This window comes from Danio rerio, chromosome 20, assembly GCF_049306965.1.
Source record: "Danio rerio strain Tuebingen ecotype United States chromosome 20, GRCz12tu, whole genome shotgun sequence".
In the NCBI taxonomy this organism is placed as follows: domain Eukaryota; kingdom Metazoa; phylum Chordata; class Actinopteri; order Cypriniformes; family Danionidae; genus Danio; species Danio rerio.
The window spans coordinates 29,287,569-29,302,016 of NC_133195.1; the positions used below are offsets into that span (position 1 = coordinate 29,287,569).

Below are 14,448 nucleotides of genomic sequence, written 5' to 3' on the forward strand. Positions count from 1 at the left end.
CATGAATCTGACTCAAACATGCAATTGCGTAAGATGTTATCATCTAAGTCACTTCATCAGGGGTGTTCAATCCTGTTCCTGGAGATCTACCTTTCTGCAGAGTTAAGCTCCAACCCTGATCAAACACAACTCAACTAATTAATCAGCATCTGAATAGTACTTGATAATCGCAGGCAGGTGTATTTGATATGAGTTGCAACTGAAATTTGCAAGAAAGTAGATCTCCAGGAACAGGGTTGGACACCCCTGCTCTACATAATGGCAGAGCAACAAACAAGAAGCTTCAGGTAAGTGATTTCTATTGAAGAGGTTAAATACCTTTTTTGAAGACTTTGTGCTTTGTAACTTTACAGATTGTTTACTAGCACAAAAAGCCTATATAATAAAATAAAGGTTAAATAAAAAAATCATATTAACTCAGTGTCTAGCGTGTGTTCTAATCAGTTATTTCTTTAACTCCCAAACCACATGCCAGTGCTCTTTGAGTGAAGGCCACCTCCCAGCATTAAACACTTCCTCAAGGTGGCAGGGTGTGTTTCTTTCCATCTGACACCAGACAGGGTGTGTGCATGCATCAGTGGTCATAATAGACTTCAAGAGAAACGACTCTTTTGAAAAAAGAAGACAAGAGTCATTTCTGAACTCAACCGTATCATCCACAAAATGCAAAACTCTGCAAATTTCTATCCCTTTGACACGAACACAAAAACAGAATCCTGGCACATTTCTTGCACATTAATGTACATTAAAAACCCACTCAGTGTAAGCATACATGAATTTATTTTAGTTTAAACCAAAACTGTGATCATTAAGGTGAATGAAGAGGCAGTACAACTGGTCAAGTTAATTATTCTGAAAGGAAAAAGCTATTTTAGTGGCACTAAATTGGCTTTTAATGGTTTTTAAAATTGAAATGGTTTCTTAGTGTTACAATGCAAAAGAGTAATTGAAATGTTGGCGCTTTGTGAAGGTTTATCGCTTTACAGGCTGAAATGAGGCAGGCTTGAAGCAATTTAGCTGCAGCTTCATACTGCTCTTAAACTTATTCAGTAGCTCCTCCAAGAGTCTGAGAAAAGAGAAAGAGATACATGTAGAAAAGAGATATTAAAAAACACTCTGGTAAACACAAAATACTCAATTCTAAGTAATGTTCCAGGATAAAACCAAAATTGATTTGTGTAGACGTATGATCTGATTCTACTGATGCACTACTGGCTGGTTTAAAATCAAGCGTAATTTGTAATCTTCAGTTTTGGCTAAATGTAAAGATGTGTTGGCCCAGCCAACCTGACAGTTATCATTTTAACTTGCCCTTGCATTTTCACTACCCCTCCACAAATGTTATTATTTAAAAATAAACATAACCACTTGAAATTTTGAGGTCACGAGGATTGAGTTCAGAAAAAACACATTAAATTGATAGTAATAATGGTTATAATGTTTAAAAAAACGTCAAATGCTGTACTTGTAAACTCTCTTATTGATCAAAAGATACAGTAACATTTAATCAGAGAATTTCCAGAAAAAATAAGCAGCAAAACCATTTTCAACTTTTGATTTCTAGAGCACCAATCTGCATAATAAAGTCATTCCTAAATTATCACAATTAAATGGTTTTAATAATCATCATCCCCATTTCTAATAATCTCTAATAGCAGTTAGTATTAAATATTAAATAGTTTTGTGTTATCAGTGTCAAGGTTTCAGTCATGTTTGTAACTATACTGAAGTGTAACTTACTTTTTGTCAGCTCCACTCTGTAGCTGTGGAAGCGCTTCCAATGCCTGCTTAAAACTAGTGCTGAGACACAAATGAAAAGATCATGAGCATTAACATACTAACAGTTTTCACCTTTTCTGTTTAAATTTCTCATTGCAGTCGCATGTCTTACCAGCTCTCTGATGAGAGATAGGGCTCTATAGCATCTCGCAAAGCACAGATCTCCAGACGCGCCTCGAGAGAGTAATATAAAAAGGGTAATGTCAATTTTAGTATTTTCAGATCAAATGCTTATTGTGTATGTGAAGGATGCTACCATACCTGCAAGGCACCATTTTTACTAAAAGAAGACACACACTGCATGAGGCGACTCATTTCTTCTGCTACAGCCTCGATGATCTTTGAAAGAACACGAGAAACCAGCTCCTTGGAAACTGTGAAAACCTGGGCAAAAACAGAAGAATACAGAAAATCTATGTTGACCTATGCTACAAATAAATGAAGAATTAGTTACATAATAGAGTATTTTAAAATTAAAAATGTATTTTAATTTGTACTTCTGCAGCTTAGTGAGCAAAACTTTACTTTTTAAAAAAAAAATGTTGAACTGTGGTGTACATTTACAGTTGATTTATATGCTTTTTTTATGCCAAGTCTGATGAAATAATTTTCCAGAAAGCATAGTTTGCATATCCTTTAAATGCTGTAAACAGCTCTCTAGAGTTTTGAATAGAACATGTGCCTTTTTTCTGGAGTAAGGTCTAAAAAGTCATCTTTTACAGAAGGGTTTGTTCTCTCACCTCAGCATGAACAGAGATGATGCTGACCAAAGCCTCCTTCAAATAACTCCTCACGCCTGAGTCAGAAAGAGAGAAAAAAAAATGGGAAAAGGTTGATCAATGAGTTAATTCATTTAGGACATACAGAGAAGCTTCATGTTTGTGCATGTTTCATGTATATTAATTACTTAATTTCAATATTAATAAACTGATCTGGAGAAATGAAGACACTGGCTGATGAGTTCTAGGCTTAGTGGAAGTGTACCGTTCACCACTTACATAAAAAAGTCAATCCATCCATCCATCCACTTCATTATGTACACCTGTCCAACTGCTTGTTAAAACAAATTTCTTTAAACATGTCATGGTTGTTGGTGCTAGATGGGCTGGTCTAAGTATTTCAGAAACTGCAGATCTACTAGGATTTTCACGCACAACCATCTCTAGGGTTTACAGAGAATTGTCAGAAAAAGGGAAAAATATCCAGTGTGCAGCAGTTCTGTTGCCTCAAATGCCTTGTTGATGCCAGAGGTCAGAGGAGAATGGCCAGACTGGTTTGAGCTGATAGAAAGGCAACAGTAACTTAAATAACCTCTCGTCACTACCGAGGTATGCAGAAGAGCATCTCTAAATGCACAACGCGTCCAACCTTGAGGCAGGTGGGCTACAGCAGCAGAAGACCACACTAGGTGCCCCTCCTGTCAGTTAAGAACAGGAAACTTACATTTGCACAGGCTCACCAAAATTGGACAATAGAAGATTGGAAAAACGTTGCCTAACGAGTCTTGATTTCTGCTGCAGCATTAGATGGTAGGGTCATAATTTGGCATCAACAACATGAAAGCATGGATCCGTCCTGCCTTGTATCAACGGTTCAGGCTGGTGGTGTAATGGTGTAAGGATACTTTCTTGGGACACTTTGGACCCATTAGTACCAATTGAGCATTGTGTCACTGCCACAGCCTACCTGAGTATTGTTGCTGACCATGTCCGTCCCTTTATGACCACAGTTTACTCATCTTCTGATGGCTACTTCCAGCAGAATAATACGAAATGTCATAAAGCACGAATCATTTTACACTGGTTTCTTGTACATGACAAAACGTTCACTATACTCAAATGGCCTTCACAGTCACCAGATCTCAATCCAATAGAGCACCTTTGGGATGTGATGGAATTGGAGATTCATATCATAGATGTGCAGAAGGCAAAACTGCAGCAACTGCGTGGTGCTATCATGTCAAAATGGACCAAAATCTCTGAGGAATATATCAAGTACATTATTGAATCTATGCCACGAAGGATTAAGGCAGTTCTGAAGGCAAAAGGGGCTCCAACATGGTACTAGTAAGGTGTACTTAATAAAGTGGCCAGTGGGTCTGTCTGTCAGTCTGTCTATAATATTATTTTATTGCATACTTGCCAATTTTTTTATCATTTAACATTTTTAAAACAAGTGCGATGCTCAATATTTTTGTGGTAATACATCATTGTTCAGGGTATAACCTTGAAAAGAACTAAAATCATCTCAAATAGACATCATTTGTAGAATTATAAACATATTTACCATCTCTTGTTAAATACATCCATATTAAAAAACTCTGATGAACAGCGGTGACATTAGTTCATGCCAGTGCATTATATTTTTATATTTCGGAGATAAATATGTTTTTCAAACGGATCAGTGATCAGAACTAAACATGAGCAGTGGTGAAAGAAAAATGGTTGATTTTGCACAGATCACCAAGTTCTTCATATAACAACTCAGAAGCAGGAAACGCTCTTGCAATACCCAAATGATTTAGCAGCCAATAGAATTCAAGTCTGCACCACAAAAACTAAATATACACACAGGCACACAACCACGACTGAAACTCTGACACAAAAGCAATGACAACACACTGAAACTGCAGAATCAAGAACAGCTAACGTGTGGATGTTTCTCTATTAGTACCATCTTCAAGGTGGTGCACTTTTAACATTCAAATAGCAAATGTAAACTTCGAGAAACATCCACAGAGTGCTGTCAGCATCCAGAAAACACGATACCTGTAGGAAGCAGGCAGTCTTTCCAGTCAAAATAACCTGCGTAGATCCCGGTTTCCAGAGAGCCGACGATAGGATCAGACTTCTTCTCGATGTACATCTCAAACAGATCATAATCCAGCTGTCTCAGCGCATCTATGCTGACCTGAAGAACATGTTCAGATTAATCGCAAACCATTGCCCCTTTTCACAGATCATATAAAAAACTATTCTGTAACTGTGATCTGTATTTCAGCTTGTCTTGATTAAGAATCATAATTTTGACCTTCTGTTTAATTGTTCTGAAAATATCTTCTTTCTTTGAGATTTTAAAAAGCATAAGCACAAGTTTTATTTACCTTTTCCTACTGAATTTTTCCTACTGAATTTACTTTCCAACTGAATGAATGATGGTCACTAGAGTTTAGCAGTCTTCACTGCAGTCCTCTGCTCAAATTACAGTGATATACAGTCAGTATTTGTAACTTCACAAAGCCGTTGGTGCTTTTTGCAGATAGTTCATCTGTAATTAATGCCATAAATCCAAACATTAATCTTGACTATCCTCTAAATAAATTTGCTTATGCATCTATTTTTGTGCTACAATTATAAGTAAACTTGAATATAATTTGGAATTATTGGCATTACTATTAGAAACTGTATCAGCTTTTGCAGGAGGCTACTTAAAATTATACCAGTTTTCATAATATAGACCAGGGGGTGTCAAACCTGCCCTGCAGAGTTTAGTTCCAACCCTGCTCCAACACACTCACCTGTAGGTTTCAAACAAGCCTGAAGGATTTAATTAGTATGATCAGGTGTGTTTAATTAGGGCTGGAACTAAACTGTGCAGAGCTGCTGTCCTCCAGAAACTGAGCTTGACACCTGTGATGTAGACAAAGTATAATGTATGATCAATATAATAAATCTGGAAAACAGACGAGGTAAAATAAACCCTCCAAAGATTTAATGTTCTCTTAATTAATAAAAGCACAAAAATTATTATGCAGCCCTACATACTGTACAAGACTCTTTCCTGTAAATGACACTTGAAAAACTATAATCACTAACATCACAAACAATCATCCCCCTTCGCACTCTTCTTGCAGAATGAGTAGAGACCACTCATGCATGTCCATTATTTAGACATGTGCTAAGATTTAGGGACGTTTTCAAAAAAACCAGAATGGAAAGCACCATTTCAATAGGGGACAAACCTCTGGGATCTCATTAAAAGACCAGATATCAACATCTCAATCTTCTTTTCCAAATTATTCAGAAACATTGAAAAGGTCCTGCCCATGCAAAAATAATATGCTGTGCCTGGCTGCCAGAATGCTTCTATTTAATGGTATCAGTGTTTTTATTTTGTAGTGTGCAGCTTTGCAGTTACTAGGGTATGCTAAGTGCTTGCTGCATTTATGTCCACTATGCATAAATATTCTGATCCCTATATGGCACAGATTCCTCACTCAGTGTAAGTTCAGCTTGACTTGTACTTGCCCTTGTTGACTGAGGATACGATACTTAAATGCAAAGACTCAAGGTTTGACATGAGAATTTAAAGAAAAGACTTACTTCTGACTTGCATAAAAACTTAAGAAAAAAAACAAAGAATTTTTTGTAAGCACATACGTTTTTGCATTGTTTTTCAAAAGACCTTATGGTTTGGCTCAGTCCACTCTCATTAACATTAAAAGCACACGCAGGATATTTGTTTGAATTGATATGTGTTTTGTGGTCTGAAAACAAATAAAAAGGCAGGCACACAGCATTGAAACAACCTCAGAGTGAGCAAATAATGACTGATGTTTTATTATTTGTGTGAACTAACCATCTAAACTGCACGATTCTAACATACTTGTAGCACAAAACTATGCACATTTAACAATAATCTATAAGCTGCTGGTTTTTAATAGACAATCAATCTGTAGAATACATCTGTAGCATTCTGCACTACCATTGGTAATTGCTGCATCACTTTAATTTGAATAAAGTTAAGCTGAGTCTCAGAGTGAATCACCATTTAGAGTAAGAGGTGTATGCAAATACTTTAATGCAATGAGACAACTTCTGATAAATGATCAATAAAAAATGTATTTCTCATTTGTATTTACAGAATATTTCATTAATGAACACAAAAGAAGATATTGTGAAGAATGTTGGTAAGCTGACAGTTGAGAGTGCCTGTTGACTTTGATAAGTAACTTCAGAGTAAGCGTAATTTTGGCGTGAACTATCACTTTATTATAAGCAGGTCAGTTTGGGATCAAGCGCTAAAGCTCTTCTATGAGTAATCAAGCTCTTCTATGTGCCACAGCAAGTCTTCTCATCATTACATTCTCTATGATCTTCATCAAAACCATCTGCATTTACTGGAAAGGTAACCATAACCTTTTGCGAGGGCTTCACCCTCTTGGCTGCCGACTGAGTGAGTAGTAATGCCACCACGAAAAACCCTTGAGCTTCTCCTCAGACTGTGTGAGTCATTCTCACTTCAGTAAAAGACAACATCAGCAACAGAACTTAGAAACACATCTGTTAAGGTGCTTAAAACTGTGGACTGAAGTAAAAAAGGGAACAGGAAAGTGTATTTGTACCCTAATGATCTTGTCTGCCATGGTGAAGCCATTCTTCTCCAGGTGCTCTGCTAGATTGAGGAATGTGTGTCTCTCCAGATACTGACAGTTACTGAGAATGATGAGAAGACGCTGTTCCTGCAGAAAATAAAACCCACACACATAAGAAACCAATTCATATTTAACAGTAAGGTAATAATAAGGGGGAGGAAGAACGAGACTACCTGAAAACTACCAGCTTCTAATCATAGGATCTGAGTCAAATGTATTTTTTGTTACAGAAGAGTAAACAATAGTAATCAACAAAAGAAATCTATGTTCGGTGGAATAGCGCTGATCTTTGATCGCAGTTAATGAAAACATTTGTTATTCTGCCCTACTTTTATTTTTGGAAGAAGAAAAAAAATCTAAATGACAATATTTTTAAGTTAATTTGGAAGGAAGGTTATTAAACATTAAATGCATAAAACAAATATTAGCATTTGACTCAAACCCATATTTAATAAATACAGAGAAATTGAGAATTTTCAAGTGGTACTTTATTTATTTATTTCCCCCCCCCATTGTTTTATAATGAATAATATACTATATAGTAGTCAACATTTGAACTGGATCAAACAAAATGATCAAAATAGTTCTCAAATAAGAATGATTGTTGTTTAAAAGTTTAATACAATTTTCATAAACGTTTTTCTTTTCACTTCAAATGTTGTTTGAAACTGTTTGAAACTGTAATTTTTAATAATATTTTTTTGCTTTTTTTAATTGAGCGTATAGACCAGGTGTGGGCAAACCTGATCCTGGAGGGCCGGTGTCCTGCATAGTTTAGCTCCAACCCTATTCAAACAGACCTCCCTATAGAGTTCAAGTGATCTTGAAGACACTGATTAGTTTATTCAGGTGTGTTTGACTAGCGTTGGAACAAAACTCTGCAGGGACACCGGCCCTCGAGGATCAAGTTTGCACAACCCTGGTATAGACCCTTTTCACATATACGGGTTTCTCAGTAACGGAAAATGACACAGTTGGTTAAAGCTGGGTCTTAGAGCCCAGTAAATGGGAAAGTACAACAAATAATATTTTTACAACTCTATTTGCTGAAATAATGAAAGAAAAACTCCACGATGGTGTGATCAAGACTTTTAAAGAAATGAAAAAAATTGTGTGAGACTAATAATGGCAGCCAGAGGAGAGAATAATCAAAATTCAAATAATCAAATTTACCCTCATCCCCATAGACGCTGCATTAAAAAAAGTCTCGCATAAGCGCCAATTAGTTTTTTGTAATTTGACGCAAAGATGATAATACATTTATAATTTCATATAATTGTTCACACTTAAAAAACAAAATCTAAATGTTAAAAACTTTCAATGATTTAAGATTATGATGAGCATTAAACTCATCATAACAGTCTTGTGAAAATGGTCCATTAAGGATTAAAACCTTTTCATTTTGATGATGATGATAATAATAATAAATGCTTTTTGAGGGCTAAATCAGCATATTAGAATGATTTTGAAAGTAATGGTGCTGAAAATTCTGCTTTGAATAAATTAAAGTCAAACAGGAAACCATTTGTAACAATATTTAAAAAAAAAAAAGAAAAAGAAAACATCTTCACTGTATTTAATCAAATAAATGCAAATTTAAAAAATACAAGACACTCCATGAAAAAAAAAAAAATGTAAAAGTATAAAATGAAAAATAGAGTATACAGAAATGTACGTGTAGCAATGATATTATAGGCATGATGGGTATTTTTGTGCTTTTACTCAAAAACCGGTGAACCATAAAACAATGTGCGAAGAAGAGAGAGAGAGAGAGAAAGAGAGAGAGAGAGAGAGAGAGAGAGAGAGAAAGAGAGAGAGAGAGAAAGAGAGGGAGAGAGAGAGAGAGAGAGAGAGAGAGAGAGAGAGAAAGGGAGAGAGTAAAATAGAGAAAGAGTGAGAGATAGAGGGGAAACCTGCAGCTCTTCCACTGCATACGAGGGGAAACCCCATCCGAGTACAGCTACATTGAGCTCTGCGAGAAGAAATCTGCTGTTTTTCACAACAATCTCCTGCTCGAATATTTGCTGTGTTGCAGATGGAAAGTGTGACAAAGGCTTTCATAACGGAACACAGGATGTTTTTTCAGGAAAAGTGTTCTTCAGAACCAATAAAAAAACAAAAACACAGCATGCCCAGAAAGCTTTTGGAAAAAAGTGAGAATTTCTTTGCACTACCATAACAAAATCATTTCTTTGCACTATATGACATAAACACCAAGTGGAATTTAGTTGACATAAATACAGTATAAGCTACTAATGGCATTTCTTCTAAATTTAACATAAATAATGTCAAATTGAGCTTTTGTTTGGTATAAAATAACAAAAAAGGTGTTATGTTTTAATTTGATACCAATGTTTAAACGGTAAATAAACCAACATTTGGCAGAATAAACCTGATTTTCAAATCACAACAAATAAAATACCTTTTTATTCTGAACAAACAACATAGATATATACACTAGATATCGCATATGGGCCCTGAGCATGTGTCAATATCGCCGCCACATTTGTACAGTGCTCCTTGGACAAAAGTCATTCAACTGCACTAGTCAAGACTAAAGCCAATCTAAAGATGCTGGAATTTTGAGCTGCGTACAGGTATAGTGACGTGCAAACAAAGAAAACAAAGACATAACATTTCATAATTAAAGATTTTTTTCATTATTGTATGATAGGTTATATGTATATGTATATATACAGCATATATGATTTAGATCAGAAAGGTGGATATGCACATTCAGGGATATCGATGGTTCACATGAGTCATTCATAACGAAGATTCATCCACAAACTAATCGCTCACTCCGTTAGAATTAGAAATGAAAGCAGGTGTGTTTCAGGACACAGGGACTCAAATTTAACAGGGAGTGAGAATACATTTCCATATACACAAACACATGTAAATAAAGTCATTTAAAACGTCCCGACCATAGATACATGTATAAATGTGTATATATCATTAGCTCCACATGGCCAGTCCTCCACTGCACCTTAGTCCCACATTTATTTTAAAGGAGCGCTACCCAGTACTCAAATGGCAGCTCTACTGACACATTCCTTCCTATAAATATCTATGACTAAATAATGCTATGAAATGGCAATATTTTTATTTGAAATTTAGAACAAATCTTATCAGATCTTCTTAAAATGTTTCATTATGTTATCAGAAATGTTAAAAACTGAAAAGTTACATGCAATATGCTTAAATATTCTACATCAACATAACATCAAAACTTATTTATAAACAAATGTTGGAGGAATACATCAACTATAAATGTGATAAATTAGACTTGTGGTTGCACTGCAATGACATCTGCACAAACTTAAGGAACTGACAGAGCTGTTCACAGAAAGAAAGAAAAAGTCCCCAAAATAACTACAAATGGCTAATCATAGCAAATGTTGAGCATTGCCAGCTACAGAATAGCATTTTACATTTATACAATTTTGTATCTTTTGTAAAATCATTCCAAACACATTATGGGGTTTACTCAAACACGTGCACACATTACTGAAGATGAAGAATAAAGGTAGAAACGCATTAGGGTTATATGAGGTCCCTGTATATCTTCAATCAATGCGGTGAGGTTTCATTCTGATCATTTTAAACCCATGGCCTCATTACCTGGTTTCTCTCTGTCTTACTCTCAATCTCTTCATCTAGAATGTTTTCAGCTTTCAGTAAGACTGGGACACTCTGTGGTTCAGATATTACGTGACAGCGCGGTGTTATTTGGATTTCAGTCAAAAGCATCTGTGACTAATGAGCATGTCAGAGCAGTGTGAAGGTAGCTGCTATCAACACTCACTTCCTATTCTCTAATATCCTGTCATGGTGACATCCACCTCTGCACTGCATTTCAATCTATCATAAATAAACACTTACAGTCGAAGGCAAAATTACTAGGCCTTCTGTGAAAGTAATATTCAAATCATTCCCAAGTGATGATTATTGGAGCAAGGAAATTGTGACAGCATATTGTTTTTGTTATTTCTTAATGCATTAGTTCTTAGTTTTTCAAGAGTTAAACCAGTTTTAAAATTTTTAAACCGTTTTCAAAGGTCAATATTATTAGATCCTTTCAGAAATTATTATTTTTAACTGGCTACAGAACAAACCACTACAGTTCAATGACTTGTCTAATTAATCTAACTTGAAGTAAAGCCTTTAAATTGAACTAAATACTAGTATCTTGCAAAATGACTATTAAAATATTATGTACTGTCATCATGACAGGCAAAACAAATTAGTTATTAAAAAACTATTGTTTAAAATGGTTTTAAAATTTCTTCTAAATAATAGTTAAGGCTAATTAATATAAAGAGGGACGCTAATGCTTATTTATCTGGCCTTTTTTGATGTGAAAGTGAATTAATAATAAAAAAGTAAAGAGAATAGTATAAAATTAAGTGCTTCAGGTCAGTCAGGTTTAAACCTGTAGGCTATATGAGAAGCATAACTTGATGTGCTAACTGCCAGAAAACTTTTTTTATATGAATAATAAAATCATCTGAAAACATTTAATAGAATACTGATCTGTTGGACTTGATTACTGCTATGAAAAGAGAGAGAGAAAGATGAAATGAAACATTGTGAACAATTGTGAGGAAATGAAAAGAATGAGCTTACAGGTTTTGAACTAAAGTCTTCCTTTATGCTTCCAAAAAGATCAGGTGAAGTCAAATCCACAGATAAACTGAAAGAGAAAGACCTTGATATTATCCTCAAAACCACTGCAAAATGGAACAGGTCATGACGTTCAGATTTGCCTATATTAAATCTTTTTTTTTTTTTTTTTCAAACAAAGCCATGAAAATATTGAATTTTATTTTAATGTTAGCATGTTTTTAAATTCTAAATAAAAATAGTTTATGACATGCATTTTAAAGACAAAGTCCTATTTTGGTCTCTGCATTAAATGTACAGAATATTTTTTTTATATATAGAAAGCATATCAAATGCAAGTAGTGTCGACTTTTATTGTAAACAACAATAACTCAATAACCAAAAATATAAATCCAGAATCACTAACCAAATCAAACTTGTTCTGAAGAAACGGTAATAAACATTTTGATGAAATGATATAAGCATAGTAACACTCACTGAGAGGTGTTGATGTCTTCATCAGTCTTGGTGCTGAGCTGCTCAAGGCACTTAATGAAGACCTAAAACAAGCAAAGACATTAAAACATTGGTAACTCAGCAGGACTTACATTTACAAGCCCCAAGATACACACACAATAATGCACACTATACCTTCATAATAGAAACACACTGTTCACACGCTTTGTCTTGAACCACATCAAGATTGAAGATCTGTTGACAAAAAAAACAAAACAAATGTGACCCTCTACCACAAAACCAGTCTTGTTTTGATGGGTATATTTTTTGCAATAGTTAAAAATTATTGGTATGGGTCAAATTGCTTTTTCTTTTACACCCAAAAAATAATTCAAATACTAAGTAAAGATCATGTTTCATTACGATATTTTGAAAGTTTCTAACTGTAAATATATCAAAACTTACTTTTTGATTAGCAGTATGCATTATTAAGAACTTAATTTGGATAACTTTTAAATGTGTTACAGAACTGTTTGTGGCTGGAAGGGCACTGTAAAAACTTATGCCAAAATAGTTGGCGTTTCATTCTGCTGTGGCGACCCCTGATACTGTAAATAAGAGACTATGGTGAAAGAAAATGAATGAACTTTAAATGTGATTTTCTCATTTTTTAGGTGTTTTTAACCCTCAGATTTTTTTCAAATAATTGTATCTCAGACAAATATTGTCAGATCCATATAACCCATGAATGGAAGCTAATATATTCAGTTGAACTTAATGTATAAATCACACATATGACAGGCCTAGTGGTCTAGGGTCCCACATTTAATTGATTATTCTGTAAGTGATCTATGAGTTGTGTGTGAGGGTTTGTACATTGATCTCTCCAGGTTTACACTCCATGGGCTCCTTCAGAGACTGCAGCATTTGAACCATACACTGCTCAAACTGGGCCGGCTGAAACACACACATACACAGGTTATCATTAAGCTTTTAACAGTGACATTTTGAAATCAAATGAACTAGTATAAAATACACTAAAATCATAAATGATATACCAGTGATGTGATTCCTTCATTGTCCACAACCCAATCTTCTTTTTCAGCAAGTCTCTTTACATCTAAACACAGTTATATCACATTAAATCAGTACATTCAATACACACTTCTCCAACTCTTACATTATCACAAACACACTTTAACTGTGTAAGCTAGCCATTTAAATGTACAAAACATTTTAGTATAAGTTATAATTATACTTATGTTACAACAACAAATGGCTATTTGCACTTATATGGAACTTTAATTTATTTAAAATAAAGTCATACGCAACAAAATTCAAATGATACTTTGCTTCAGAAAGGATGAATGGAATTCTGTTGAATTCTGAGGCTTTGAAAGTGCTCAGGAAGATAACTAGCATAATAATAACTAGCATTTGCAAATATATGAATAATTAACTATATGAATAAAAATGTAACTCACTAGAGATGGCTATTGTTTAAAAAACAGTATCCAGAGTGGTGAGCTGTTTATATTGAACTGCAATTTGAATCTACTAGTCAAGAGCTCTAAAGCTCCCTCTGCTGGTTTCATACAGTTGATCTTTTGCTGATAATCTTTCATACAGATTATCAGCAAAAGATCAATATACAGTACCTATCAGCCAGTCCATATTAAGATGATTTCTAAATTTCTTTTTACACAATTTATTTGGGCAGAAAACTGCAGGAAAAAGTCTCTTTAAAATTTTGATTTGTAGCAAAAAGATTTACAAATAATTCTCATAACACACATTTATTTATGTAATTGCACTGTGTTAAACCATCTCACCTACTCAAGCAATGCTACTATTAAGTAAAATACTAAAGGAAGCATCCAAACGGCAAAACAACAGCTTAAAAAATTAAACATAATAATAATTAAAATACAATTTTGAGCACCAAACGAGAATATTAGTATGCTTTCTGAAGGATTGTGGTTCTATGTCCAGTTAGTTTTGAGGAAATATTGAACAGAATACATCTGTAAACTCATCCTTCATGAATGTTTAAATGAGCTGAGTGAATGTGTGCTCGTACCCTCTTCAGTGTGCTGTAGTGTGGTCAGCAGGCAGTGCACACGCAGGTCCTGCAGTAAATCCTGAATCACCTGCAGCAGGTCATTGGGAATCTCCAGAGCCGACAGAGCCTCATGACTCAACCTGAGAGAGACCAGAAAAACAAGAATTATATC

The 14,448-nt window shown here is 34.7% G+C and overlaps 1 protein-coding gene and 1 long non-coding RNA gene across 3 annotated transcripts in view; one reads left to right on the forward strand and one right to left on the reverse strand.

Moving 5' to 3' along the window:
- Nucleotides 1-763: 763 nt before the first annotated feature.
- exoc2 (exocyst complex component 2) overlaps nt 764-14,448 on the reverse strand; it is a 51,578-nt gene continuing 37,893 nt past the window's right edge. Inside the window, exons 16-28 of one of the 2 annotated variants that reach the window (XM_073932001.1) lie at nt 14,295-14,416; nt 13,273-13,334; nt 13,091-13,171; nt 12,410-12,469; nt 12,257-12,318; nt 11,783-11,849; nt 7,124-7,240; nt 4,548-4,689; nt 2,520-2,575; nt 2,041-2,163; nt 1,892-1,953; nt 1,741-1,800; nt 764-1,066 (exon numbers count right to left, since the gene is read on the reverse strand). In XM_073932001.1, coding sequence (XP_073788102.1) covers nt 973-1,066; nt 1,741-1,800; nt 1,892-1,953; nt 2,041-2,163; nt 2,520-2,575; nt 4,548-4,689; nt 7,124-7,240; nt 11,783-11,849; nt 12,257-12,318; nt 12,410-12,469; nt 13,091-13,171; nt 13,273-13,334; nt 14,295-14,416 — 1,108 coding nt within the window. In that variant the 3' untranslated portion in view covers nt 764-972. 2 annotated transcript variants of the gene reach the window in all.
- Nucleotides 7,493-9,028, forward strand: LOC141379246 (uncharacterized). The gene is made up of 2 exons (XR_012395744.1): nt 7,493-7,913; nt 8,593-9,028. It is a non-coding gene; the product is annotated as an uncharacterized lncRNA (long non-coding RNA).